Source organism: Semicossyphus pulcher, unplaced genomic scaffold (genome assembly GCF_022749685.1).
Source record: "Semicossyphus pulcher isolate SPU_LCO1_2020_fin unplaced genomic scaffold, fSemPul1.0.p SCAF_5, whole genome shotgun sequence".
NCBI lineage: Eukaryota > Metazoa > Chordata > Actinopteri > Labriformes > Labridae > Semicossyphus > Semicossyphus pulcher.
The window spans coordinates 22,750,174-22,777,665 of NW_027211726.1; the positions used below are offsets into that span (position 1 = coordinate 22,750,174).

Here is a 27,492-nt window from a genome sequence, read left to right on the forward strand (position 1 = left end):
CCTTTGTGGAGCATTTGTATTTTTCTTGCATTGGGAGAAATGAAAGAAAAACACAAATGAGCTGTTTATGAGCTGGACATCTCTAAAATGTTTTTGAAGCTTTTCATGAAATTGGGTGGGCAGAGAAGAGTTCCTTAAGGTTGCCTAAGTCAATAAGACTTTGCTGGTAATTTGGGATTTCCACCATCAGGAGGATGGACTGTTCTAGCCAAACCAAGGAAACAAATGGAGATAGAAATCTTATTCCAAAACAACATTTTACTGTGACAAGGGACCCATTTATTTTCATATGTAACTGTAAGTTGGAGAATATTTTTTTACATTCTTGAAGTCAACATCAAAAATATTTCTCCATACAGCAATGGTTACATCCAGTACTTTTTAACTCCAAGCAACAGGAGGTTCAAAGTTTAAATGCTTGAAATGGAAATGTATTGCTGTGTGTGTATCCTCTTTCTAAACACAAACACACACATACGCACAACTTCCCCCTGCTCACTCACAGCAGACAATGCTGCACAATGCAGTGGCAATAGCCGACTCCTGTTACAAGTTCCTTCAGGAGGGCTCTTCCCCTCTCCTCCCCTTTTGCTTTCCCCATTGGCCTGCAGGTGCTGAGTGCTCATGTGCTGTCAGCTTGGAGACGTTTTCTTGTTTAGTCTTAAGCCCCAGGCTTTGTTTGGGAACTTGTGTGTGTGTGTGTGTGTGTGTGTGTGTGTGTGTGTGTGTGTGTGTGTGTGTGTGTGTGTGTGCCGTACACAATGGCTGTGTTTACATTGGATTTGGTGTCCAAATGTTCATCCATGCACGTACATTCATTTGCACATGCAGGCATTGTTTTCTCTTAAGCACAGAGAGGGGTGTAGGGTTTTTAGTCTTGTGTCTTTTGGCATTCCAAATAGATATCAGTTTTACAAAAAATGTGGCACAGATTACATCTCTCACCTGGGACGGTTCATTCATTCTGATATGTATATTTTTCTTTTTTGTGATTAACCTCATAAATTCAAATATTTCTTTATCATACAGTTTATTGTGTGGATGTCTCTCCTGTGATCATTTAGTGATAGGTTCTTTCAGTCTGTGCTGTGTCATCTCTTCATGTTCACAGTGCTGGTGAGACCAGTGAGCGACACTCCCTACAGAGGGAACCCTGAAGGAACACCATGGCCTTGACGGGATGCCCTGACTACTTTTTACATCACTCAAACTACCAGGTAAATATTTTGGGTTGTATGTATGTGGTTGTAAGTGGGTTGTGGTAGTGTGTTAATGTATATTAAATTCATGTTAAAGTTTCATGAAACAGAAAAGCTCCAGCAGAGCTGTAGCCCCTTCTACTTTGGATGTTTTGGCTTTTCATCGTAGCAAAGGCACAGATCTGACTTAATAATTTAGCCATCGCTAAATATTTTTAGCCTTGGCAATTGTGAGCAAGCATACTGTGGTTGTCAAGTCAAAATGTATGTTGATTCATATAGCACTTCACTGACAATCAAAGCAGAATGGCTTTGTCGTTGTCCAAGATGGCAAAATACATAAATGGAAAAGTTATAGCATTGTAACTAGGGGTGGGAATCTTTGGGTGTCTCACGATTCGATTTGATTCCGATTATTGGAGTCACGATTTGATACAGAATCAATTTTTGAATTAGTACATGCTTCAGGATCTACTCCAGTCCTGTGTGAGCTAATAACGGCAGTGCAACAAATAATGGCATGAAAGCCAGTTCTTATTACTGAATATGTGTTCAGTTGGGGAACTATTACACACTAAAATAGACCCAACATTATTATATGGGTATATATAAAGAGGTTTCATAATAATAGTATTTTTTTTCAATGAAAGCTTGTGTTCTTCTACTTTTTGTCGGCACACGTACAACCTCGTGCTGTGTGTGCGCTAAAGGTGTTACCATCGAAAGTAAACAGTCTGTGGCACGTCCACTCCGTTAACGGTCTGTTTATGTAGCCACAGCGTTAACGTGCACTGGGATGAGGTGCCCCATATAATGGAAATACACACACTCAATAGCCACCTCGTGTAACTGCCCCTCTGCCTCGATCATCACGCTGGCACATTGGTGACAGAAGCAGTGGTGCCCGCATGTTTCCAGTTTGCTGCCCAAATGTGATATCAGACGGACTTTTCCTGTTTTTCTATGTGTGGGAAACACTGCCATGGGTGTTACATGGGTCATCAGTGTTTGGGGAAGTAAATCTCCCTTGCGTGTGTACGGAAACTTAAACGTGTGTTTGTCCCGTTTAATGATGGTATTGCAAAGTCCAGGTGGTCTTGCGACACTGGTGATGTTATTGAAACTATCTTTTCCTCTTTTTTTCATAGTCCAGTGCACTCACACACATTCTAAAAGCACTTAGTACAGTAGTAGTCTGCGGTAGCTTGCTAACGTCAATTAGCGTGTTCTAGAATGACAGCTGCTCTGTTGCAAGTGCAGCGAGTAGCGTGTAATATGTTGTTGACAGCAGTAGCCAACGTGCTTGCAGTGATGTTGACTTTGGATTGAGATTATCACGGGATTGGGCATGTGGATCCTACTGGCACAACAGGCTAGTTAAATGCTTTATCTACTGGCCCCTGGGGATGTTATAAACATACCGTCGGGCAACTGGTCAACTGCTAATGTCGAGCCTTGTACCTTTTGTTCTACGGAAGTTGTGAAGTGTGCACGGTGAGACGGGAAAAAGAGTTTGTAAAAATTGATTTTTGGAAGTTATGAATCGATTTAGAATCTTAGAAGATAATTAATTTTTACATGAATCGAGTTTTTTGCCCACCCCTAGTTGTAACCAAATATTAAGACTACAATGTTTAACCTTATCTCTGTATAGTTGGTTGCCCGGAAGAGCAGGCTTTGTCAGCTGAGATTTTTTGTCTCGCCATCACTGTCTTGACTAACCAAACGTACTTAACAGTATGCTTTAAACAGCAAAAGCCATCCCAAAAAATTGTGCCGCGGTTGTTATGGACATTTTATAGTGGTTTTCAAACTCGGGTATTCAGCGCAGACTGCATAAACAATGGACCACCATGATGCCACCCATTGGTTTCTCCACTGCCTAAATGAAGCCTGGAGTTGGATTTGGGAGCTGCCATGTTGGTTTTCTGGAGCCAGAAGTGACCATATTTGGACGAGAGGTTGGCACTGAAGAGGAGCCAGGGTTTGGCAAACAGTAAGTTATCAAATTCTTCAGCCCTTGCTGAGATATGAGATAGTTTACCCTCATGTTGCCCACAGAGTTGGATTCTTTTTGTGGTGGTGACTGACAACAGTTTTTATTCACCGGGCTATAGTAAGTAGCAAACTCGGTGCTAGCTTGCCCTGTAAGACAGCGGCGGGTGAACCTAAAATAACCGCTCTCCTTATTACTTGGGTCCACCGTAATCTCTCCGGGGGAAAGCAAATAACAATCCTTGCAGTGCACTGGCTGACAAACATATAAATGTATGAGCTAACATGCCAGGTATGGCGAGCACTATATAGCTGTTTCTAAGTGCAATAATATCAATATAGTGATACTAGAATTTAACATGCAATTTAACATGGCCAAATAGTTCCATAAATCTCACAGCAAGACAGATTATTTGCCTGATTTTTGCATAAAAATTCCCCAAAACGCTCTAATGCGGCTGAGAAGTTAAGTTTAGTGACTTTGTGGCTGTGTCGATGTCGTAGAAAGCCAGCAGTATCCATCCGACACTCAAGCGACCCCACACCTATAATTTAAGGCTTGATATAATTAAAACGTCTTAGACTTCTTAGGAATGGCGAAATTAGTTATTAAAATCAATTCTGTTTTTGTTCCAGACTGTAAACATGTTTATTTCTGCTGTAAAATAGGCATTTTTGCATTGGCCATAATGGGGTTTTTTTGGCTTCTGGAGCCAGCCGCAAGCGGACACTCGAGGATTTTTTGCACTTCCACATTGTCATTACGACACCGGAGGCTGGTATTTAGCCACAGTTATACAAGAAAGTATACAGCCAAGGAAAGGCAGAGGAGCGAGACTGAGGCTGCTGCTGCTTGTGAACTTGCTTTCTAGCACTGCTCGATCAATCTGGATCGAACTCTAGGAATTTATTGCTTAAATTAAATGCACACTAATTGGACATTCACCTAAAATGACGCATAAATGGGGTGTAAATCATAACATTCAACTTGATAAATTGTGATATCGTAACGTATACTCTGTTTGCTAACATATTAGAATTGATTATGAGTTTCCAAAGTGATACCTTTGGTCATTAAATGTTGATACTTTTTCCTCACAGCATTTTTTGTTTTTCACAAACTGTTGATCATTGTTGAATGAATTTGAAACTTAAGTGGAATATTTTTTTGCTAATTTCGTTTATAAATAGAAAGCTAAGTTAGCATTAAGCTAACCACACATGTACTTGCTATGTTTGACTCTACTGCCTTCTTTACACATTCCAGCAATGAAGTTCGTGAATTGCGAATGTGTCTGCCAGCAGTTGTCTTTTCATGTATTCATTAAACAGAATGCACATTAGCATTTATTTGCTTGTTTCTTGACCACCACAGGAGTGTATGTCTAATATGGACTCTCTATTAAGTCTGCTTCGGTAACCTCTGACTCCCTAGAAGAAGAATATGAGGTTCTCTAGATAGTAAATGCTCCTCTGTGTTTACTAGCTAGCTACAAATATTTGTCTAACTCTTTGTCTGTCTCTTTGATTTATGTTAGGAGTTTGTTTAGAAACAAGGTTATGAGAGCACTGTTAACCTCACTGTGAATTTTTGGGCTGGAAAACAAACAATTAGCTCAAGGAAACTGAAATGCTTTGAAGAGCTGGCAGGAATTGCAGAATTGCTTGTCATCACGAGTGACACTTCACATGTAGAGTATTGCAGCTTTAGGTTTGGAAAAACGTTTAGGTTACTAAGGGCTTTAGGTTTGGGTTAAGGAAAGCCTGTCGTTGGAGGAAAGTCTTATGTAGTAGTTTTTCTCGCTCAAACCATGTGTACAGTGGTTCTGTGGGTCTTCTTGCTTCACAGTGAATGACTCCCGGCCTAGTTGGGTGAAACAGGATGTCTCTGCAACACAACAGACCCACTTCCACTGTCCAACTCCTGCAGAATCAGCCCTTTGTTTCTTGGCTCGGATTTTCTCCTATCCAGCTCTCCAGTAACCTAAAGAATTTGGCTAAAGAGCATCATGCAGGTCTATAAATAGATTGCTAAACAAACAACAATAACAAGCAGGGGGCTATGTTGTGTGACAGCCCTGAAAGCATGGGATTAATGGCGTGACGTCTTACTGGGACCGATGGGACGAGGGAGGTGACGTAGCCTCAGCTGCCTTATTCCTCTTAGTCGAGGTACAAGAATGCAGCTCCTTGCTAGCCCCAACCGTGGGACCAATGAGCCCCTGTTGAGCTGACATGAAGTTGGATTGGTTCACATTAGCTTCCAGGAAAGAGTTTTGCACCAGTAGAACTGCAGTGAATAGTGAATTGAATCCCCATAGAAAACAACATTCCTTCACCCTGCATCTAGTGGAGAAAAAACAGAGTTTGATAGTTAGAGGGAGAGAAGTGGGTTACAACGTAGCTGTGTGTGTGTGTGTGTGTGTGTGTGTGTGTGTGTGTGTGTGTTATGTAAAGCTTGCCAGTTGACATGACACAGCATGACACACATACACTAACACCCAACAGGGTCTCACTGCAGGCAGTGACTGTAGGTTTAGTGTGTATAGATAAGGTGCAAATGAGCCCTCTTTTCTGCATACTTACGTAATGCTATACATAATGCCAGGCATGTTTGTGAATCTGGGCAGCTTTCCAGGCCTGTCTTCCAAAGTCTGTGTGTGCGCGTCTGTCGATCTTGGTGAGAACTTTGGATCAGTGCCAAAGATGTCTTGGAGTATGCAGCCAGCAACTCTCGCTTTTTTTCTTCCCTTTCCCTTCAATCTCCTGGAATTAATGAGTGTGTATTTCTTAGTGTGCATAAACGTAGAACTGAAGAACACTAAGATACCAAGCCCACTTGAAGCTAAGTTAAGTTATTACTAAAACCAGAAGAACAGAATCAATGAAGCATTTAAATTAACCTCTCCCCTGAACTTCAGCAAACAGTTCTGAACAGGCTTGTTTAGTCTGAGAAATGGATGATAGCTCCTTCTTCAGAGGTATTCAGAAAGGTCAAAGGTCAGTGGCTACATGCAGCAGTCGTCACGTCACTTGGCGCGCTTACCCCTCGATCCCACAGGATCCGTCTCGGCGCGTTTCCTCTGCACCGCTTTTCTGGTCCGTCAACGGCCCGAGCCCTTGCCCACAGGAAGTGTGTCTGGTCCGCAGCGCAGCGCAGCGGAGCGCTGGCCCAAGCAGCTGGATTCGCGAGATCACAAGATCGCGGGAGAACTATATTATCGCGCGAGAACTATATTATCGCGCGAGAATTGAAAAAATTACGCGATAACATCAATGTTAGCAGAGCAACACATAAACTACAGTTCAGTTTGCAAATCTGAGGTTGATTATCTGCTCATTTGGAAATCATTTTGTGATTTTTGTGCCTCTACCATGGAGGAGTACACTACTTAATTAGAAGTGTTCTTTTTTCGAGATTTCAGTGTGTTGATCTTAAAATAAACGGAAAAAAACGGGAGTCTGTACCGGTCTGAACATGGTGTTTCATTTTGAAATGACCGGCGCGTGCTGTGGAATCACTATCATTGACCTGAATGTGTGCGATCGACTCCGGAGGTAGCGGCGCACACGGAACGCGCCGGAGACGGATCCTGTGAAATCGAAGGGTTAGTCTCTGGTTGTGCTTTCGAGGAAGCGCAGCCTTTGATGCTCTGACAGAAAGAATGTTGAAATGCCTAGATGTTACTGCTCTGGGCTATAGAGTGAAAGAGGAGAAATTTTCTCATGATGAAAGAAAATGTCAAGATGTCTATCTATAATCGAGAACCTGGAGGACGTCCTAATGACTCCAAAGAACCATGCCATTGGCTAAGTGTCTTTAGGACTCAATTCCACAATGAGAAATAAGTCACTCAGTAGATGGTGTAGATGGCTTTTGTGGCTGTTTATGAAGCAGATGCATTCTGGGAATCACTTCCGTACTATCGTGAGAACGAGGATCAAAGCAAACAGTACACTTGAAGAAGTAAAAAGCAGGACGTGAGATCATTCAAAGCCAGCACCCATGAAAAGGATCATACTCATTGACCTGTTCAGGTTTTTAAAAAATGTTATTTGGACAAACATTTTAATGACAGTTCAAACTGATTATTTTTTAATCCACTGAATGTGTAAATGTTATGAACGATACAAAAGCACCCAACTTGTCCTCCAAAAGATGATTATTGGCTTTGGATGATCTCACAGAGGAACAGAAGTTTCACAAATCATCATACAAAGCAGTTTGTTCACAACCTTTATTTTTGTATCAAAAACAGTGCTCACCTCCTGGAGTCACTTGCAGTTTGTAGCCATGCTAGGAGCATAGCTTTATGGATTTCAATCAGTCCACCACTTTAATACTGAAATATCTCAGCAACTGTTTTCTATGTATTTTTTTATACACATCCATGGTCTCCAAATGACGAAGCCTTACTGTTCCTGTTACTTGCACAACAAGAAAGTTGACGTTTTTGGCTACTTTTGGATGGAGTGACATCAACTTTGTTACAGACACTCATATCCCACTATAAAATATATTACTATACAACTTAATCATGATACTTAAATAGAGAGAGATTGGTTATTAGTTACACAATCTTGGATCCCATCAGCTATAGTCTGACGATGATATAACGTCTGGATACAACAGAAACATGCCAGGCGTGTAGCCAGCGATTAGCAATAAACAACTTTTTTTTCTTGTGATTACTGGGTCTTGCCTTTGCTGAAATTTCTACATCATAATGCAGATTTGTAAAAAGTAAAAATGAAGCTTTGTCAGGTCTGTCCTCAAGAGGAGAAGAAAAAACAACTTTAAAAATGCGCGTTTGTTGAACGGAGGTCGGATTGATCATTTCTGATGCATTCGAGTAAGTCTGGAAATCTGAGTGCAGAAATTCTCAAGTTGAATTTTAGATCTAGAACAGATTGTAAGCTGAATTTACATGCAGATGTCTGTTTATAGAGATTAATAAGAAGGTAAATCATTGTCAGATGATCCCTGATGGGGGCCGTGATTACATTTCAGCACATTACGTTCCGCCTGCTATTGCTTTCCACATAGACTGTTTTTCCTGCTTACGCTGCAGCCTGCTGATATGTGACTGGTCAATATTTCTTGAACTACAAGCATAGTACAAACGGAAACCAGAACATTTGCCATCCCTAAAATCCACGCCCCTGTAAATGGAGATTAGTTACATAATGACCCAGTGGTGACCTTTCTGGCCACAAGATTGGTTGAATGATGCTGTTGTGAAACTTAAAACACAAGACTCAAGGAATGACTCACAAGCCAAAAAAAAATTCAACAACAAAGCCACCCTTCATGTACTGTTCCACTTGTATCCTTAAGACTGCTAACATCAAGGGGTTGTTTCTACAGTTACTATTGGCTCGTTCTGAAAAACATTTCACATCTGGGAAATACTTTTACTTAAAAACCAATGGCTACTTTTAAGTTGGGTATGTCTTCAGATTTATCAGTTGATTAGTTGACCATTGAGGTAGCATCAGTGTGCAGTTATTTTACACTGTAGAGTCACAGAAAAAGCATTAATGGTATTTCCCACTTTGATTTTTATGGGGAATGTAAACTCTTAAAAGGTACGCGTGCTGCTGAGGGGAGGGAATTTTCCCTTACTCGTTGCTACATATTAACACTGCTTCTACTGATATATATTACTAGAAGTAGGACACTGTACTGCATCCAACTCCTCACAGTGTACACAATTACACTCTTGTATTCAGGCAAAGGCAATCCCAAACCAGTGCTGATGGTGCTGAAAGAAGAATGACAGAAACACAGGCAGTAATGTGAAGGACAAAATCAAGAGTGTGAGAGCTTTTTGTTTGAGTTTATGAAAACAAGGACGCATACTGCTTTCTTGAGAAACATTCAAAGATAACAAGGACCACTTGCATATCTGTTTAATTAGACCTGAACCAACAACCTGTTAAACAGCTAGCCTGGCTCTGTGCAACTGTAAAATCTCTCTACCTGCAACAATATGTGCATACACCATCAGTTTGTTTTGGTACAAAGCTTCAGAGTTTAATGCAAGGTTATCTTGTCAGTTTGAGGAGAAGTCAACTTTTCAGCTATGTCATAGGTATTTTCTTTGTGCATGTTGGCTTGTCTCTCTTTGACATGATGATTAAGATATACTTTATATTAAAGAGGGATTACTGGACAGGTTGTTCTAGCTAGTCAGCTCTAGATGAAGCCTGCAGACTTTCTTTGTCAGCCTTCAGGCCCTGCAGCCAAATTGCCTTCCTTGGAAAGCGTTTGGCTGTTGCTTCTCAGAGCTATAAATCTCTCTCCGGGCATTTATGGATGTTTTCGTAGCACCAAGGGAAGCTGTGAGTGTGTGAGTGTGTGCGTGTGTGCGTATGTGCATACATGCACAACAGGACCCCTGGCCAAGAGCAGTTCCTGGAAGCAATGCTTCCGCGTTCTTCTTTTTCCTAGAAAAGGGAAGATTGAAAATTTGTTTGGCCTTTTCCCCTCCCTTTCTCCTCTGCAGCGTTTTTGCCTTGAGGCTGCTTCAAATTAGACAATGTGTGAGAAACTTGGCAGTTTGTGCGTGCATCTCCAGACGTGTGAGATTGTATAAGTGTGCCTGAGCTGGAATGATTGATCTGTTTTTTGTTTTCTTTTAAAGCAGTACCTGTTGCAAATTTTACATCTAACTGTTACAAGAATGAGTTCAGGCATGAGAGAGAGAGAGAATAGGAGAGGGGGAAAGGGGGCAGGGGGTCATAAAGTCACCATGCCACGGGGTCAAAGTGTCACTGGCCTCTGAACTTGAGGCTTGATGTTCCTCGAGAGCAGAGGCACTCTTTGTCTGCCCCTTTGAACATACATCTCACACTTACTAACATCTTAAACCCACTGCATGGTTTTCAGTGCATGGTCTCTGCCTTTTAAAAACAACTTTCTTTTTTTCTGCCTTTTCTGACAGGAAAGCATGGACCGCACTTCACGCAGGCCTGACGAGCTGATCGTTCCAGGCTTTCAGCGCTCGGCCAATCAAAATTTGCCACATCAACATGGTAACTTTCCTCTCCTCATCCCAATTATGTCAAAACTATTGACAGATTTCAATCACAAAATATAAGTTGTCGTCATAATTGCCCAATGTCTTTTTATTTTTCTATGTTGTAAAAGATGGATGAGACAGTTCTATCCATATTTCACACATTCCCTTTTTCATACCACTTTTTATGGGATCTCTCCACAGCCAAACCCTATTTGCTGGCGCACTGAATGCTCGTCCTGTCTTCCTAGAAATCCCCCCCTCTCCATTCCTATCTTCATCTCCATCTAGGACATTTTCTCCCTTCATCACTGCAGGCTCGGCACGAAGTGTAACTCCCCCTCTTTTTTTGTACTGCTCAGCACTTTTCAACAACTCCCCTTTCCAATACACACACACATGCGTTAACCTGCTTTCAATATATTCCCAGAAATCCCTTCAGCCTTTATGGAAAATCATGGGAATCCTTTTGGAAAGTGGCCAACTTGAGGAGAGGAGAGGTTGTAAATTCTCCCTTCCTGGCCTATTTTTTTCCTCCTTTGGTTGGTGGTTAAGTTGTCTGCTCTGATGATGTGTGGTGGTCATGCTTGTGTGAGAGAATTAAATATGGCTTCACGTGAATGGGGTGAGTGGTTGGGGAGTTTTATATAGGCCTGTAGGACAGCCAGTGCTGGGCAGAGGGGAGTTTATAGAAAGTAGGCCACAGACCTGTGGGGCAGGGGTGAGGAGTTAAAGGTATGAATGTTTGTACTGAGAATGCAGGCAACGACACATCAGAAAATCTCAGGGTGATTAAAGGAAGTTATCTAAGTTATCTATCTTTTTAGTACAAATAGATTATCTTCTTCTATCTAACATTTCAGGGCCCTTTACAGCCGGTCCTGTAAAACCTAGTTTTCTTCCTCTGATAAACATTGATCAAAGCTTAGATGATATAAAATCAAGTTGTGTATTTTCCAGTGCGGAGGAAATGGATCAGTGTAGCAAATAAGATTACTGTATCTATAAAAAGGAGTGTGATGTCCAATTGATGACTTCAGTGAAAAAGCAAAAGTCAAAGACTCAGCTGATGTTTCCTTCTGACTTTGCACAACAGAGAAACATCTCATTAACCTCACTGACGGACAGGCATATATTTAGATCATGCCTGTCTCTGGTTACGTGTCCTTCATTTATGCCAGCCCTGTCTTTCTGATGATGTGATGACACGTGTCTTGATACATAGCACAGTGATGACGGCATGTTAACCAGCCAATATACAGTAGGAGATGTAATATGTTGTTTAGAATCTTTACTGTGAAGCCTTTGATATTGTGTTTGATGTCCTCCAGGGTTGCTCATGCCAATGGAGTTAATTCGCTAAGCTGCTTAAAATGACTTGTACCTCAGTAATGTTTGTTAAGAGGGGAAAGCATAGCTCGTTTAAATGGTAAATGGTAAATGGACTGTACTTATGTAGCACTTTTCTAGTCTTTGCGACCACTCAAAGGTGCTTTTACACTACATGTCACATTCACCTATTCACACACACATTCACACATTAATGGCAGAGGCTGCTACGTAAAGTGCCCAACTGTCAATCAGTTAATACATTCATACCCGTTGGCTACGCCACCAGGAGCAATTTGGGGTTCAGTGTCTTGCCCAAGGACATGTAGCCTGAGGGAGCTGGGGATCAAACCTCTGACCTTCCGATTGAAAGACGACCGACTCTACCACTGAGCCACAGCCGCCCCTTTACTGTTGACACATCACGATTGGTGATTGAAATCCAACACCTATCTAGTTCAACCTTAATTTTAAAACACTTTAAAACTTCCTACAGTGGAAAATATGCTATAATACTATTGCAAAAAGATCAAGGACATGTGCAAAATGTACCAAAGTGAATTACTATGTTATTATAATAATATTTTATTGCATAAAGAAACTTTAAACTTGAACATTTGAACCTCCAGCTCTTCTCTGTGACCTCCACGTTGCTGTTAGGAGAAGAGAGCAGGAGAACATTAACATGCTACATGTCCTATGGCTTTCCAGACTGATGCCAACAGTGCAACGTAGGCTAAGCCAGTCACAGGAGGAGGGAGAGGAATGCCAATGATACCATCATTATCCTCTTAAAGCTGCTCTAGATTACATTTTTATGTAAAATGCCATTTGGCTTATCAGCCTTAATAAAGAAGTGGTGCTGCAAGGGAGAGGGGCTGCAGAGAAAATCCTTCCTAGTTGCAAAGTTAAGAGGATGGAGGATATTTTTGGCCTTGATAAAATACTTGTTTTAAGTGACACAACTTAAAGGAAATTTTGTCTCTGCATTGAAGGTGACAAGCTCCCAGAGCCTATTTACATTTTTCTGAAGAACACCAAACAAAGCAATCTCTAACTAGACGCATTGCCATCTCAAGCTTAAGAGCAGTATCCAATGGAAATACAGCTCTTTCTGTATTTTTGGGAGAGGAAATGACCTTCAATAGTGTGCAGATGTAATTGTGATAAAGACTCTACAGCCATACTAGTACCTCTGTGAGGCTGTATGTAGGCACAATGATATACAGTATATGTGAGCATGTTCCCAGAGACAGTCTTAACATGATGTTGTTCAGGAGGTCATATTAGTTTGTGCGTTAGAATGCTAACATTTGGTTATTAGCAGTAAATACAATGTACAGCTGAAGCTGGTGGATGATCACTTTGAAGGAATTTGGAAACAAAGCAATATAACTATAACAATAACTTTATTGATCTCCAAAGGGAAATTCACTTGTCTGGCATCTCATCTACCATTTACTGAAGATAGTAATAATAGTGGCAGTAGTATCAATAGTGATAATAGTGGGCAAATGGAAATTTTGACCTAATGATGCCAGATGAACAGTTCAGGAATCACTAAGTTATTTTAATTAATCCTGGAAAGGTAAATTACCTGACAACCTCTCAAATAGTTGTTGCCACATTTCAACAAAAGAAAGTACATCCAGACATCACTTTTCGTGTTCATGGCTGACATGGTGCATGTAACTGAGTAAGATGTTTTGACGCGCTGCAGGAGGAAAACCCAAAGGTGTAAATAATACAAAAAATGGTCTGAATTTCCTTGTATTGCTGACTTATCGTCGCACTGAGATACTGTAATGGAACAGAGAGCCATTGTTAATGTTTTTAGTTCCACCTGTACTTTTCCTACTAGGACAAGTCAAAAGTGTGCAGTGAAAAAGGCCTAGTGTATATTGCAGCTTACATAAGAACCTTCTCTGACTGTCCCCATGTGCACTCTTGGTTGCTTCCAACTGTGTGCGCTCCCCCTCTGTGTCACCCCAACCCATGCCCCACTCATGAACCCTGGCATCACATGACCTTATGTCCCAGACTGTCCTTTACGTGTGCATATGTCTGTGTGTCTTGCATTCCTCTTTGTGATTTGAGATCAGGCAGGCCGACTCCTGCTGTTTGGTTCCTTTACTGGTGTGTGTGAGAGTACATGCAGTGCAATGTCCTTTTTATTTCAGTTCTCCTGTATAATTAAATACACATGCTCATCAGCACTGCATAGCGTACATGGTGTCCCAGGCTCTCCTGTCTGTGTGCATGCGTTCGTGTTTTGGTCTCCTACTTTGTCCTGATCATTTAGCCACCATATGCCATGAACAGGCTGGTGAACGTTCCCAGAGTGCTGTAATTTCTTCCTAGAGGAATGTCAGGAATTCTGTGTGTGGTGTTGGGTTGGGACACACATAGGACCAAAGGGCTGGACACACACATATTAACACACATACAGAAACAGAGCAACGCATACTGCACTTAGTAAATAGGTCTGTTAAACCTCCTCATAAGTCTTACTCTTATTTTGCACTCAACTTAATACAAGCTTTATAAAGAGAGATTATATCTACCCTGCTAGTACACTTTCCTCTGATTCAACATTGGGGAGGAGGGGGGAGTTGTGAATGAAAAGCAGGTCATTAAAGCAGTTAGTGGAGCTCCAACTGGGCCTTTTTTTAAATATTTTTTTGGCCTTTCATGCCTTTTATTTAAAGAGGACAGTGGATAGTGTTGGAAACAGGAGAAGAGAGTGGGGATGACACGGGGCAAAGGGCCGAGGGCCGAGGGCGGGAGTTGAGCCCAGGGCTGTCGCATCAAGGACCATAGCCTCTGCACATGGCCACCGATTAAACCGCTGAGCTAAACCGACGCCCAACTGGGCCTTTTTAAATCATGGACTGACTTCAGTTAATTAATAATTTGTCAACTTTAAAGACCAGCACTGACTGGCAATGCCTTAATGACTGTCCAGCAGCTCAAAAGAACCTTTAACCCTGGTTAGGTATGGCTGGTTGATCAGTCTGTGGGTGACTGTTAGTTCCACCTTTACTGCTTTGAATGACAGGATAAGTTAGTGGAATACACAGTCATTGAAGGAAATTCAAGGCAGTAAAATCCAGCACGAGGTGGACCAAAACTTTTAACAAGCCTGTATGTTCTCTCTCTGTTAGATATTTATGTATATTTCACTGCTGACCGTGTAAAATCACAGCTTAATTAAAGTGCTAGTCAGATTGCTGAGGTATTGTCACAGTATGTACAGTAGGAAGGGGACTAAGGCCAATATGCTAAGCAGTGTGTTCAAAGAAAAGCATGATATCACCCTTTATGCACTATAAAGCAAGCCCTTTACTTGTAACATTTGATTTCATAAGTATTCACTTTCTGTCTTTTAAATGCAGAAATGGAAATACTAGAAATCGAAAACCAGACTTCATAGTCTTGTTGTAACTTCATTAAGCCTTTCATATCAATTGCAAAACATGAATTTTCTGCAGATCTGTTTTGTAACTGTTACAGGAGACAGATTCTCTTAAGTCTAATCTTATTTGCAGAGAAAGTTACCACAGTCTATGGAGGATGATTTTTAATGACTATCAGCTGCTGGTGGATGGGTTTAAACACTATCAGCCACTGAGGCGACACCTAGTGGATATCTCTCGCCCTGCAACTTTTACTGTCACTGTCATTCACTTTGTGGTGACCACCGCTCTCCACCTCTTCCACAGATGATGATGTGGACCTGGAGTGGCTGGTGAACGACATGAACTCCTCCATGGAGAGTGTATACTCCACACAGGCAGACACGGCCCTGCTCCTGAACAATGGCCATGTGCACGCCCAACATCACCACCACCATCACATGCACCCTGCCTACCCGGGACACGGCCAGGCCCAGCGTCGTCACACCCCGCCACTGCCCCCTTCATCCCCCTCCAGGGAGAGACTGCGCCACTCCCAGCCTATGCACATTCAGACCGTCAGGTAGATGCGCATAACCTGCTCCCTGCGTGTATTTCACTGTTTATGTTAAAATACACATAGCTGGAAGAATTGTTTCCAAAAATGAAAAAATGCATATAAAACTAGACCGTATTGTGTGTGTGTTTTAATTGGTTGAAGATTTAAATATTAAACAAGTTAACTATTGGCTTCATCAAATGTTAAACAAACTTTTCAGTCCAATATATGATGTTTCTTTCAATAACCAAAGAAATGATGAATTAATGGTCAGCCAAGACTGTAACATGAGTGTGTGTGTGTGTGTGCGTGTGTGTCTCCCTCTGCAGGTGCCTGCAGGAAGAGCAGCATCTGCGTCCAGCATCCCTGCCGGCCATCCCCAACCCTTTCCCTGAGCTCTGCAGTCCAGCAGGCTCCCCCATCCTCAGCCCCATACAGACCTCCGACAACTACGTAAGTACCCCCATACCACCTGCCCTGCACTAATACACATTCACTTTATATAACTGACTAAAGGAGGCACACATGCTCACGTTTTGAAAGGTTGTAAGGTTTTAAGTTTGTATGAAAATAAAAGTTCACATGGTCGTGACATTGAAGGTTGCAGCATACAGGGAGAAAATAAACTTTAAATAAAAAAAACATGTTTTTTTTTTTACTTTACTTGACCACTGTCACGAGAGGGTGTAAGTGTGTGTGTGTGCGTGTGTTTGTGTGTGTGTTGTTGTTTTAAATCTCGCTGACTGGCCTGTTATGTTCAGGTCACAGCAGCATGTGTTGATTTTGGCTCCAGACAGCCTTTCCTTCCATTACACAACCGCTCACCCTGGGTTATCTGGCTGTATATGTGTGTGTTACTGTGAAGGCATCATTATCACATGTACACACACGCACACATACAGAGTGACAGAAATGTTTTGCCATGGAAGGAGGTGAGCAATGTCTCCCGGATGCTGCAGACAGAGTGCAGACTTCCGCAGCGGAGCTGGGAATATGGCTGGGAACGTCTGCAGGTCGGATCTCTCTGAACCTTCTGAATCCGTCTGCCGGCCCCAGCAAGACATGCGCCCATTTCCGGTTCACACGCTTCCACCCTGGCTCTTACATCAATGTGTGTGTGTGTGTGTGTGTCATTGCCTTGCCCTTCCTTTCCCGGTAAACCTCCTGTCCCAGGAATGTTCCATCCCTCTCAAAGATGTTTTCAGGATGCCCACCCTGAACAATAAAAGTTATTTTAGAAGCTCAGTCTTTCTTGCCTTGGCGACTTTATTTACTTCAAACGCACATGTAAGCATGTGATAAAGCATTGCAATATTTTCCCGTTGTGTTGACATCATCTCACAAGGTCTGGAGTCAGAGAGCAAGTTTGCAGTTTGAACAAAGGATCTTTTGTGTGTGTGAGTCTCTGAGACTAGACTGGATGTTGCATCATGTCCCTAAAAATCTTCATTCTGTCCAGTTTAGTTCATTCAATTAGTGTCTTGTGTATCTAAGGAGGCAAATAACCACTCAGTTTTTGTTATAGAGAGGAAATGCATATTTATTTTGTAGTATCTAGTGTTTTTAGAACATTTAACTGCACTTAAAAGTTTTGTGTGAGATATTCTTAAAGCTTCTGTACGCATGCTTTGTATCTGACATCGATTACTCATTCTTGCTTTAGTTTTAAAAACTGATTATGGCTCAGAGGTGGGGCAGTATTCTTCATACTCTTTACTGCTCTTATCATGGCAGGTCTCTCTAGGTTGAAGTTGACAGGAAATTCTTCAAGAATGCTTAACGGCACAAAAACAGGAAGATGGTAGTATTCAGCCAGCACAAATACCAATAAAGTTTGTGTTGGAAGGACAGTAAATGGAAAATTCACATCCAACATTCCATCATGTTTCATCAAAACTACCAGTACACAGAAACCTCACAATAATTAATGAATGTAATAATGATAGCAATAACTGCTACATAGAATAACTTTTGCAGCATGGTTTGAGGCAATGTCAGCCCTGACTAAAAATGCCTTGATATTTTCTGAAGACTTTTAAGGTTCATAAACAATGTATCTACTGTTTTCTGATAACTGACTTTCCTTTAGCAACAGTATAAAGCTTTCATTTGTGGATTTGATTTAACAACTATTTTATTTGATTACTAGGCTTTACAGATATTCATGTCATCTTAGGATTCATCTTGCAGTGTGTTTTATGGTTTATGACCAAAAAACTGCAAAACCAATGATGTTCCATCTGACTAAGCCGTACTGTGTATTCTTGATAATCAGTGTAGCGCATACTTTATAGCATAAAACATTCATTTACTTTTACTTAGTTAACTTTACCTGCTAAGAATCATCATGTATGTACTGATCATTAACAATGTTAAATTGTAGTGCGTAACATCTTCCAAACCAGCTCTAATATTAAAGCTCCTGTGAGGAACTTTGGGTTTGTGTTGATTTTGGCGCCCCCTGTGGACAAAGCTTCTCTCTTTGGTGATTTTGTCCTGTACATGCAATGGGTGATTTTTGACAAACAGTCTCATCCTGCATATGAGACTCACTGTACATTTTTACCCTGGAAAATGTAAACGAAGGCAGTGCGCAGTTAATCGCTTCGCCTGACACCTGCTTCCTGGTTTCAGGCATTAAAAAATACTGCATAGAAATAATCAATCTTGTGTCTGATGGTCTGGTTTGCTTTTGTAAATCATATAGAGTAATTTGAATTCATTTCAATCTGTTTCATAACCAGCAGAACAGGAGCTTTAACTGGCTTCCTTCCGTGTATGCGTGATGAAGTATGGTGTACTTCAATCAGCTGTAAGGCTTAAAATGAGCCATGACTAGTCTTCAGCTGATTAAATGAAACCTTCACTGATCAGATAAGTTAAGTTCAGCAGGACAAGGAGCAGACTGGCCACGGCTTTGCCTTTAGCTCCAGTTCTTCTCTTGGCATGCAATGTTGTGTAATAGCATATGTAAGCTAACACAAAGGCTATAAGCCAGTAAAGGTTTTAAAGTATACACATGCATGCATCTGTGCAGGTCAGTTTTACCATGTTTTCTGAAGAGCATTGAGAACTGCTTACACAACAATGCAGACGAGGCTCTCAGACGTGCCGTGCGTTGGTCTGCAGAGATAGTTGCATTGTATTTGCATTGGCATGGTTTTATCATAGGATCTCTCTCCCTCCAGCTGCACAGTTGGAATCTGAACATTCTTCACTAAGCTTCAGTCTTTCTCGAAGGGATACATAGCTTATATTATGAGCGAGTAGAACTGTGTATGTGCGTGACATGACAGGTTTGTGGCCTGGGTTGCCTTTAATGACATAAATGGATTTGTCCTCGGGGTATCATGAACAGGCTACCATTAATAGTTATGGCACTACACTTCTGTCAGATTTTAGAAACAAGTGTCGGGGAATACCCATCTCACTGTAAATCACGTTTAACAATTTACTGTATGTAGGGTCCAATGACTGTATAGTCTTTGGTAGGGTCCAGTAGCTGCAAGTGCTAAAGCTAATACTGTTTGTCTAACTTTGATGAATGCTGAATTACTGTTTATGTTACCCCAGCTTTCACATGGGATTGATCAGGTCCTGTCTGTCCTCACTGGGCTTTGGCATCATGACAGCAGCGGGAACGCGACTCCTTATTTTATTTGTGGCCAGAGATGCAGAATTACTAACATCAGAGACAGCAGGAAGCCATATTGTTTAAAGAGACCATCCAAAATGAAGTAAAGGACTCTGGTTAAAGCCACCTGTGTTGGCATTGCTCAACCTGCTGAAGTATCTTTGAGCACAAGGTTTACTGCTCTTTAAATGACCCTCACGTCTGACCTCCCGCCAAAAAAGGTTGTCGAGTTGCTTACGCAGTGTGTGTTCTGATTGATAAAAATATTTGATGCCTGCAAAATTTTACAAAAAGTTAAAGCAGATAATTGGCGTGCACAAAATTGGGTAGTTCTTAATGATGACCAGAGGATGACTTGTGACAACTTTGGCAATCCCTTGACAGTTTATGTAATATCATCATGAGATCAAAAGTATGTCAGATACTTTTGTTTATGACCAAATACCTGCAAACGAATGCCATTTCTATTGCAGTCATCTGTATTTATCTTTTGGGCAACACTAGCTAACTAGCTAACACACCAAATTAACATAGTTAAGATTGTAGCTGCTAAACAGGAGCATAGTTACATATGACTTGTGAGCATGTTAGCATCCTAATGTTAGCATTTAGCTGAAATCACTGTGATTATTAAGTACAGTGTCACAGAAGAATTCTTGTTTTAGGTTTCTTTGAAGTCTTTTACAATTCTGGAGCTAATGTTGTGATGGTATTTTTTGTGTGAAATATTCCTGCGAAAAAGTTTTACGTACTGAAGATTTATATATTAGTTTTAGTAAGATTTATGGCAATATAAACTGTAGCAGTGTCATAAAAATAAAGGGAAGACTCAAGCTCTGAGTCACACACACTCTCTGTTTGGGAGTCCTACCTCCCCGTGTGTTCGTGGTCAGCTGATGTACTTCTGCACGCAATGGTCTGCTGACCCACTGCAATCAGATCAGGTGTGTGTGTGTGTGTGTGTGTGTGTGTGTGTGCGTGTGTGCGTGTTGGTGTGCGTGTGTGCGTGTGTGCGTGTGTGTGTGTGTGTGTGTGTGTGTGTGTGTGTGTGTGTGTGTGTGCGCGTGTGCGTGAGAAGATGACAAGGAGAGTCTGTTCAACAGAGTAAGATTATAATGACATGGATATAAAGCCGGATTGACACGGATAGACAGCAGGTTACTGTAGTTCTCAGTATAAATGAAAATACTTCGTTTACTTGAAGGTAGTCACCTGAGTAAAAGTCTTGATGTGTATGTGTGTGTGTGTGTGTGTGTGTGTGTGTGTGTGCTTAACAAAGCTTTACAGGACTTTTGAGTTTTGAGCATGTCGTGGTGATGTGATGACGTAACTTAATGATTTATCAGGCAACTTGCACTTCTTTGACACACACATGCGTGTTTCCAGATTTACATTTGTCATTATTGTCAAACCAGAACTAGATACTAGATTTACCAATGGAAACCATTAAAATGAAACCAGATCATTTAAAGGCCTTCTCTTGTTGCCGGTGTACAGTATCCACATGAACTCTAGTTTGAGATTATTTACTTAGTTTGGAAGCCAGAAATTCTAATAATCAACTTCGAGTTGCAACACTGATGAAACCCTTTTGGAAATGAAGCTTTTGAAATGGACATGAGATTAAATTTCAATTCTTGAGGAGAGTTTATGAACACCATTTGTCTTCTGGGAGTTTATCAATTAAAATCAATGATATCCTCTACATAACCAAATATGCAGCAGGCATTCATTTTGCTGTGGATTTGAGGTTGGAGAGCTCAGTGGTTTCTGCACCAACATATCAGATGAAAGATAATGGGTGGATGGGATCCTTGCACGGAAAAATAAATCACTGTGTAAACATTTCTTCCAAATCTCCTCAAGTTTGTTTTTGTTTAATATTAATATCTGCCGAGTTAAAGTTTAGTTTATTTTCAGTTTTAATGGATTGATCTCACCAACACCCACATGACTTTATTTAGTAAAACTTTCAGGTGATACGTACCCTCATACTGACTCCTAAAACTGACTGGTAGACGTCTATCGGCGTGCATGAGATGCGTGTTTGTGTTACGGAGTGTCAGGGTTGGGAGGTGGGGAGGTGAGCCACTCAGTGAGGCTTTGTGGTGGCGCTCCAGTGAGGTGAAATTGAGTTTGGCCCGTCTGCAGAGCTAATCAGCTCTGTCTGGCTTGAAACCGGACCACTCATAGACATGAAAGACGATTTATGCTGTAATAGGCCAGGGTGGGAAGTCATTCCCAACCAGCTTTCTAATGCTGACATTAGTGATGGGTGTGTTCATCTACCAGGGAAGCCTCCAACAGACAGCCAGATGTGGTATCATTTCAAAGAGTTCGTATCAACTGGTATCAGAACTTTGGTATTGCATGATAATGGAAGGATTAGCTGTGGATTTTAATGTCTATTTATCATTAAACACATTTGATGTTAAAGTTCCCATGAAACTGCTTGCAGATTGCTTTTTGATTCCCAATATTCACATGTTTAGTCTAAAAGCAAGAAACTTGGGAGGGCCTTTTCAATTATATTGATTCGTGTTTGCAGTAGCCAAAAGTGCTGAATGTGAGAACATTCATACACAAACACTGTGGTGAACTAAAATATGGTTAAGAAAATATACATAAGACTTATTTTGGTAATTGTTTGGCAAGAAACAACATATTATCAGCACAAGACATGATATTGGGAACATTAGATGAAAAAGCTTCACCATTTACAATAGAAGCATCTGCACTTATTATCCCACCTAACTTCAGTAAAAAAAAGTTATACACCTGATGTGTTTACACTGGACTCTGCAGTACAGTGTAGTTTGTTTTGTATGTCAGCTCAATGCTTTTGTTTTTGTGGCCTGCAGCTATTTGTTTGGTTTCAGCTTCATTGCTCTCTGTTTAGCGTGATTTCCAGCAGCAGTAGGCAGCTATGTCACACATGCCAACATGCCTTTTAAAGAAGGGAACAATAACATCCACATTATACATTTTTGTACATCTTTGTTTATATCATATTTTTTTATAAAGTTTTATATTAGGGAGGTGCTGGTTTAGCTCAGTTGGTAGAGCAGGCACCCCATGTACAGAGGCCACAGTCCTCGACGCACTGATCGGAGGCACAACTCCCGGTCTGCCGATCATTTGGTGCATGTCCTCCCTCACTTCCTACTCCCCACATTTCCTGTCTCTATTTAGCTATCTTTAATAAAGGTACAAGCAAAAAATAAAAGTTTTATATTAGTGTGTCACAATGGAATTGAACAGTTGAACTGTTTAGACTTATATTTTATAAAGTACTGAAAGGCTGTTGCCGTCACTCCTCCTGCCCCCTCCACTCCTCTCTGATGGATCAAGATTGCTTTTACATTCAGAGGGTCGTGTTACTGTGGAATAGATCTCCTCCTGGCTTAGAACAATCAGATCACTTGTGTGCGTCTCTGTGTGTGCGTGAGCTTGTGTATATAGGAGTGTGAGCATTTGTTGTGTGTGTGTGTGTGTGTGTGTGTGTTGCCTGATAGGTTTAGGGGCCCATAAACCTCTTGGTCAAGTGGGTCTGACCCTGGCGCAGATTATTGTGTTTGACCTCTGACCCCGTACATACTGTGCTTGTGTGTATGTGTGTCTTTGTTTATAGGCATGCAGGTGTCTGTCCATGACCCTTCAATCCAATATGCTGCGGCTCCAAGCCCTCTTTACTCTAGTGTGTGTGTGTGTGTGTGTGTGTGTGTGTGTGTGTGTGTGTGTCTGTTGCTATAAGCAGCATAGGAGACCAATAACCCTGTACATTTCCACCCCTCACCCTCCTCTGGTGGAGAGAAAAAGAAGGAAGTGGGGGAGGGGAAATAGAGGGGGGGAGGAACGAGCCAAGGTGTGTTGAATTTCATCATGTAAAGATAAAACCTCGCAAAAGAATACATGACTGAGGTTTTTAAAGGTAGAAAGAGTTTGAAAGTAAAAGAACAAGCTCACAAACAAATGGAAATGTTAATAGGAGAAATTATAGAAAAAAGTACGAAAAAATGGAGGACAATTCAACACACAAAGTGCACTCTTTTTTTCACACGTGCTCATCACATACATGAACATGCGTTGTCCTCACACACATATGTACATGCGCTCAGAAAGAGCCCAGTGTTACACTGCTCCTCCCATGCCTGCAAAGCATCCGCGTGACACTGGAGGAAAAAGTTGAGCAGTAAAGTTAAAAAACTGCTGGAGCTGGTTGTCATAGTTTACATTTAGTCTTTTTTTGCTGTGTGTGTGTGTGTGTGTGTGCGGCTCATAGTTCTCATGCACACTGTATTAGGGGCCAGCTGGGTTGGCCTAGCTCTACACATGAGCCTGATTATGACTCAGTATTGCATTACTGACATTCCTCCATCTCTCTCGCTCTCTCTCTCTTTTTCTCTCTTTTATTCCTCTTCTAACTCTCCCCTCTTTTTCTTTATCCCCCTCTCTCTGCTCTCTCTCTTTCTCTCTCCCTCTCTCTTTTTCTTTCTTTCCCTCTCCAGAGGCTCAGCAGATTTGCTGAGCAACCACCTCCCCCCTATCGCTCCCTCCCTTGCTACCCCTCCCTTGACCCCCTCAGCAAAGCCCAAACGCCCGACACGTGATCCGTACAGCTTCAGATCGAATCACCCCACCGTTTTCATTCAACTGCCCTCTTTGCAAACCTCAACCGTCACTGTGTGTTACACATGTTGCTCTGGTCCTAACACTCTCGCATAGTATTTCACATACAGCTGAGGAGGAGAAGGAGGAGGAAGAGGAAGATAAGGGGGATAAGAGGGAGGGGGTGGAAATTAAAACAGGCAGGCAGCTCAAAGAAAATGTCAGTGGATGCATAAGAATAAGGGTGTGTGTGTGTGTGTGTGTGTGTGTGTGTGTGTGTGTTTTCAGTGATTGTTGTTTGTTCTCTCTATCCATGAGTGGGTAGGGGTGGGGGGGTCCTGATTGTGGGTGTGTTTTAGGACGAAAGACTGTTACTTTTGATGCGGCGCCATCAGCAAAAGGAGCTGACGTGATTTTTTTTTTGGGGAGGGGGGATTATAACGCAGCACTGAAGATAAGAGCGTAGAGTACGTGACAGGTAGCAGCTCACCGTTTAAAAATCCCACACTGGGTTAATCCAGTGTGGAGAAGGAGGGGGAGGAGGAGGAGGAGGGAGGGCAGGAGCGGAGCGGCGGCTCATACCACTCCTCGCAGCTCAGCCTTTATGCTGCCCAGCACGAGAAGAAGGGGCAGGCTGTCTCTCTCTCGCTCTGTCTCTCTCTCACTCTCGTCCTTCCTCTGTCACTCCCTCCCTCCTCCCCCCTCTTCCCTCTTACCTCTCTTGCATTCTCCTTGCCAATCTGTCCCTCCCTCTCTCTTCTTGACTTCCTTCCTTCCCTCCCTCTCCTGTCCTCCTCCTCCCCTCCCTCTCTCTCTCTCTCCCCCTCTCTCTCTCTCTCTCCCTGTCTCTCTGTGTCACTGGAGAGCGTCTCAGTGTGAAAATGCCATCCTGCTCTCCAGACTGTTGCCTCTTTCAGGCTGTGGAGGTAAGAGACTTGTGTGCGGGTGTGTGCGTGTGTTTCTTTCTTTCCTGGATGTTCGTCGTGAGCTGTGTGTGTTTTGAGAGTGTGTGAACGGTTATCAGTTTGCAGCAAAGAGGACCTTTTCATTTTTTCCCTAGATGTTTCGGAAACTTTTTCAAACAAAACTGATGCGTCATGAAATTACTTTTTTTTACATGGGCGTGTGGGAAGAGAGGAGGGAGTCTTCTGGCTTTGCAGAGGCAGGGAGCGCTGTGACGTTGTTCGTGGATGCATTTGGAGTCTCTCCTCGCGTTGCTGTACTGGTGCTTCTGGTGTTTGGTGTCATTTCCAGGCCACTGTTGTTGCCCTTTTTTTGTTATTTTGTATGTTCGACTTAATTTTCCGCACACATCCGGCCCTTCGACCATCACTACCTTTGTGTCTCGTTTAATGTAATTTTCAACAGTTGTTCCCCGGTGTTTTGTGATACGTGCAGGACAGAAGAATCCCTCACAGGGGTGTTTTGAGGATACACACAAACATAGACGCACAAATGATGTTTCTCTAAAATACTGAAGATAATCGTAGTCATCTCTGTGGTTTTGAGACACTTTCCGTTGTTTGTTTGCCAATATCTGTGTTTGTGTGTTGCGCTGCATGTGGAAGTAAGCTCTCCATGTTGTGTGTGAATCTACCCATACAGTGGTGTGAAGTAGCTGGTCTATAGCTATCTGTTTAACAACGGAAGACAGAATTACACCCGGTTTAAATGTAGCTTTGGGCACTTGGCTAAAATGGTTCAAAATGGCGAAACAATGGGAGGTACTCCGGCTTTTAACTGTACACCATGCTGCTCCAAGTTGTGACATTTTTAAGGACAAAATGCAACACGTGCAAATGCACCACTGTCCAAGAGTGAATATGTGTTACTCTCCCAATGTAGACATATTTACATGTGACAGGAACTTTGTCATAGTGGTGTCTGCGCACGCAGGTTTACATGCATATTGGCGGATGTGCATGTGAGCAAGTTTGGTTGAGCTGTGGACAAAAGGGTTGAGCTGAGAGCCCAGGGGCCGGCCGACCTTTCCTGGACGTCATTCTTCTTCTTTTTTTAAAGCGATTCTCATGTTCGACTTATAGAATATAATAAACAGGACGTTTTATGACTGGACTTGACAACACACTTGGTTATGGAGGTAAATGTAGCCTCTGATTTTTTTTTACCACATCGCTTTTCTCTGCAGATTCAAATCGCCGAAAGTAGTTTGTGACGCGTTACGCGTTCTGTCTACTTTTAAACGTGTTTCAGCATATGAAAACATGACCTACATTGCTTTAATGAAACCATTCTCATAATTTCCCCATGTGTCTTCAGATAGTGAAGGTGTGGAGCGAGGATGGGGCTGGTAAAGTGGTGGAGATCCCAGCTGACATGACAGCTAGAGACGTCTGTCAGCTCCTGGTCTACAAGAGCCACTGTCTGGACGACAACGCCTGGGCGCTGGTGGAGCACCACCCCGTCCTAGGCCTTGGTAAGTGTGTGTGTGTGTACCCAGGCATGGGTTTGGCACGTTTTCTTGTCTATATTCATGTTATTCTTGGCAGGAATGGAAATTATTCTACATTGTGCATCTCTTAATGTGCATTGGTTTTATGCAATGACGTAGCGGTTAAAGAAAAGGGTGGTGGTTAGACAGCAATATGACTTGTAGTTAGACCAACCATCACCAATAACAGCCCAAATCTGCTGGATTATCAGTTAAGCTTTCTAAAAGAGCATTTAGTCTTTCTTTTGCAATCATGATTGATCATGAACAGAGCAGACTTTGATATATACCTGTAGCTTTAGAAGTTACTTAAAGTGTGAAAAGGGCATTCTGAGAGTTTAAAAAAAGGTTAAAATGAGTTATTACCTTCAACTACATCCCTCGATGTCTCTCTAAAGTGTGTTTTTAGGGGTATATGTCTTTCCTGCAGGTGTGTTTCTGTCTTGTGTCTGTGTGTCTGTCTCTACCTCTTTTGTGTGTCTTTGCATGGGTGTGGATGCTCCCTTGTGTGTGCCTTCTGTATATGTTCACTTGGGCATGGCACAAGTGCTTGTATGCCTTCTATACAGCTCAGGGAGGGAGGTGTGGTGGTCGTAGGATTAAGCATTTTCCATGTTCTGCTCACATGCCTGTTCCCATCCAATAATTCGCTCAAGAGGGAAAAAGTGGAAAAAAAGAAACACAAGACTCATGCTTTGGTCCTTCACATTTTTCAGTTTGAAGCTTTATTTATTTATATATTTATTTTTCAATCTCTGTGTCCGTCTTTGTCCTCTGCGAGGCTTTCCTACTCCTGAGTCTTATTTTTAGAGTCAAAGGATCGCTTTGTGCTTTGCTGCTTGATCTGCGATTCTGGAAAAAAAAAGTGCACTGGAGAGATGGAATGTGAGGTGAGGAGAGGAAAAGGAGAGAAAGAGAGCAAGAGATGAAGAAACAGAGACAGAGAGAGGGAGAGAGGGAGAGAGGGAAAGATTGAAGGGGGGAAGGGTGGAGAGGCCTGGACTAAAGCGTCATACCAGAGATGCAAGGAACCAATCGCAGTTCTCCGCTGGACGAGCCCCTAGCCTTCCTAGCCAATCAATCTTTACTTAACCCTCCACAGGAAATTCCCCAGCTTGCAGCCAGCGTGCACACACTCAAATACACATACACACACACTCACACGCATAGCTCACACTCAAAAAGAACTTGGACATTTCCACCCATTATGTCACCAAAATGTGTGTGTGTGTGTGTGTGTAGTTTTAATCAAACATGACTTTGTGAGTTAATCTGAAAGAGAGAATTAGTCCTTAATCC

The 27,492-nt window shown here is 42.0% G+C and overlaps 1 protein-coding gene across 1 annotated transcript in view; it reads left to right on the top strand.

Moving 5' to 3' along the window:
* Positions 1-10,147: 10,147 nt before the first annotated feature.
* Positions 10,148-27,492, top strand: part of LOC138609435 (growth factor receptor-bound protein 10-like) — a 32,122-nt gene continuing 14,777 nt past the window's right edge. Inside the window, exons 1-4 of the mRNA XM_069682079.1 lie at positions 10,148-10,232; positions 15,268-15,523; positions 15,829-15,952; positions 26,022-26,178. Coding sequence (XP_069538180.1) covers positions 10,148-10,232; positions 15,268-15,523; positions 15,829-15,952; positions 26,022-26,178 — 622 coding nt within the window. The remainder of the gene's footprint in view (positions 10,233-15,267; positions 15,524-15,828; positions 15,953-26,021; positions 26,179-27,492) is intronic.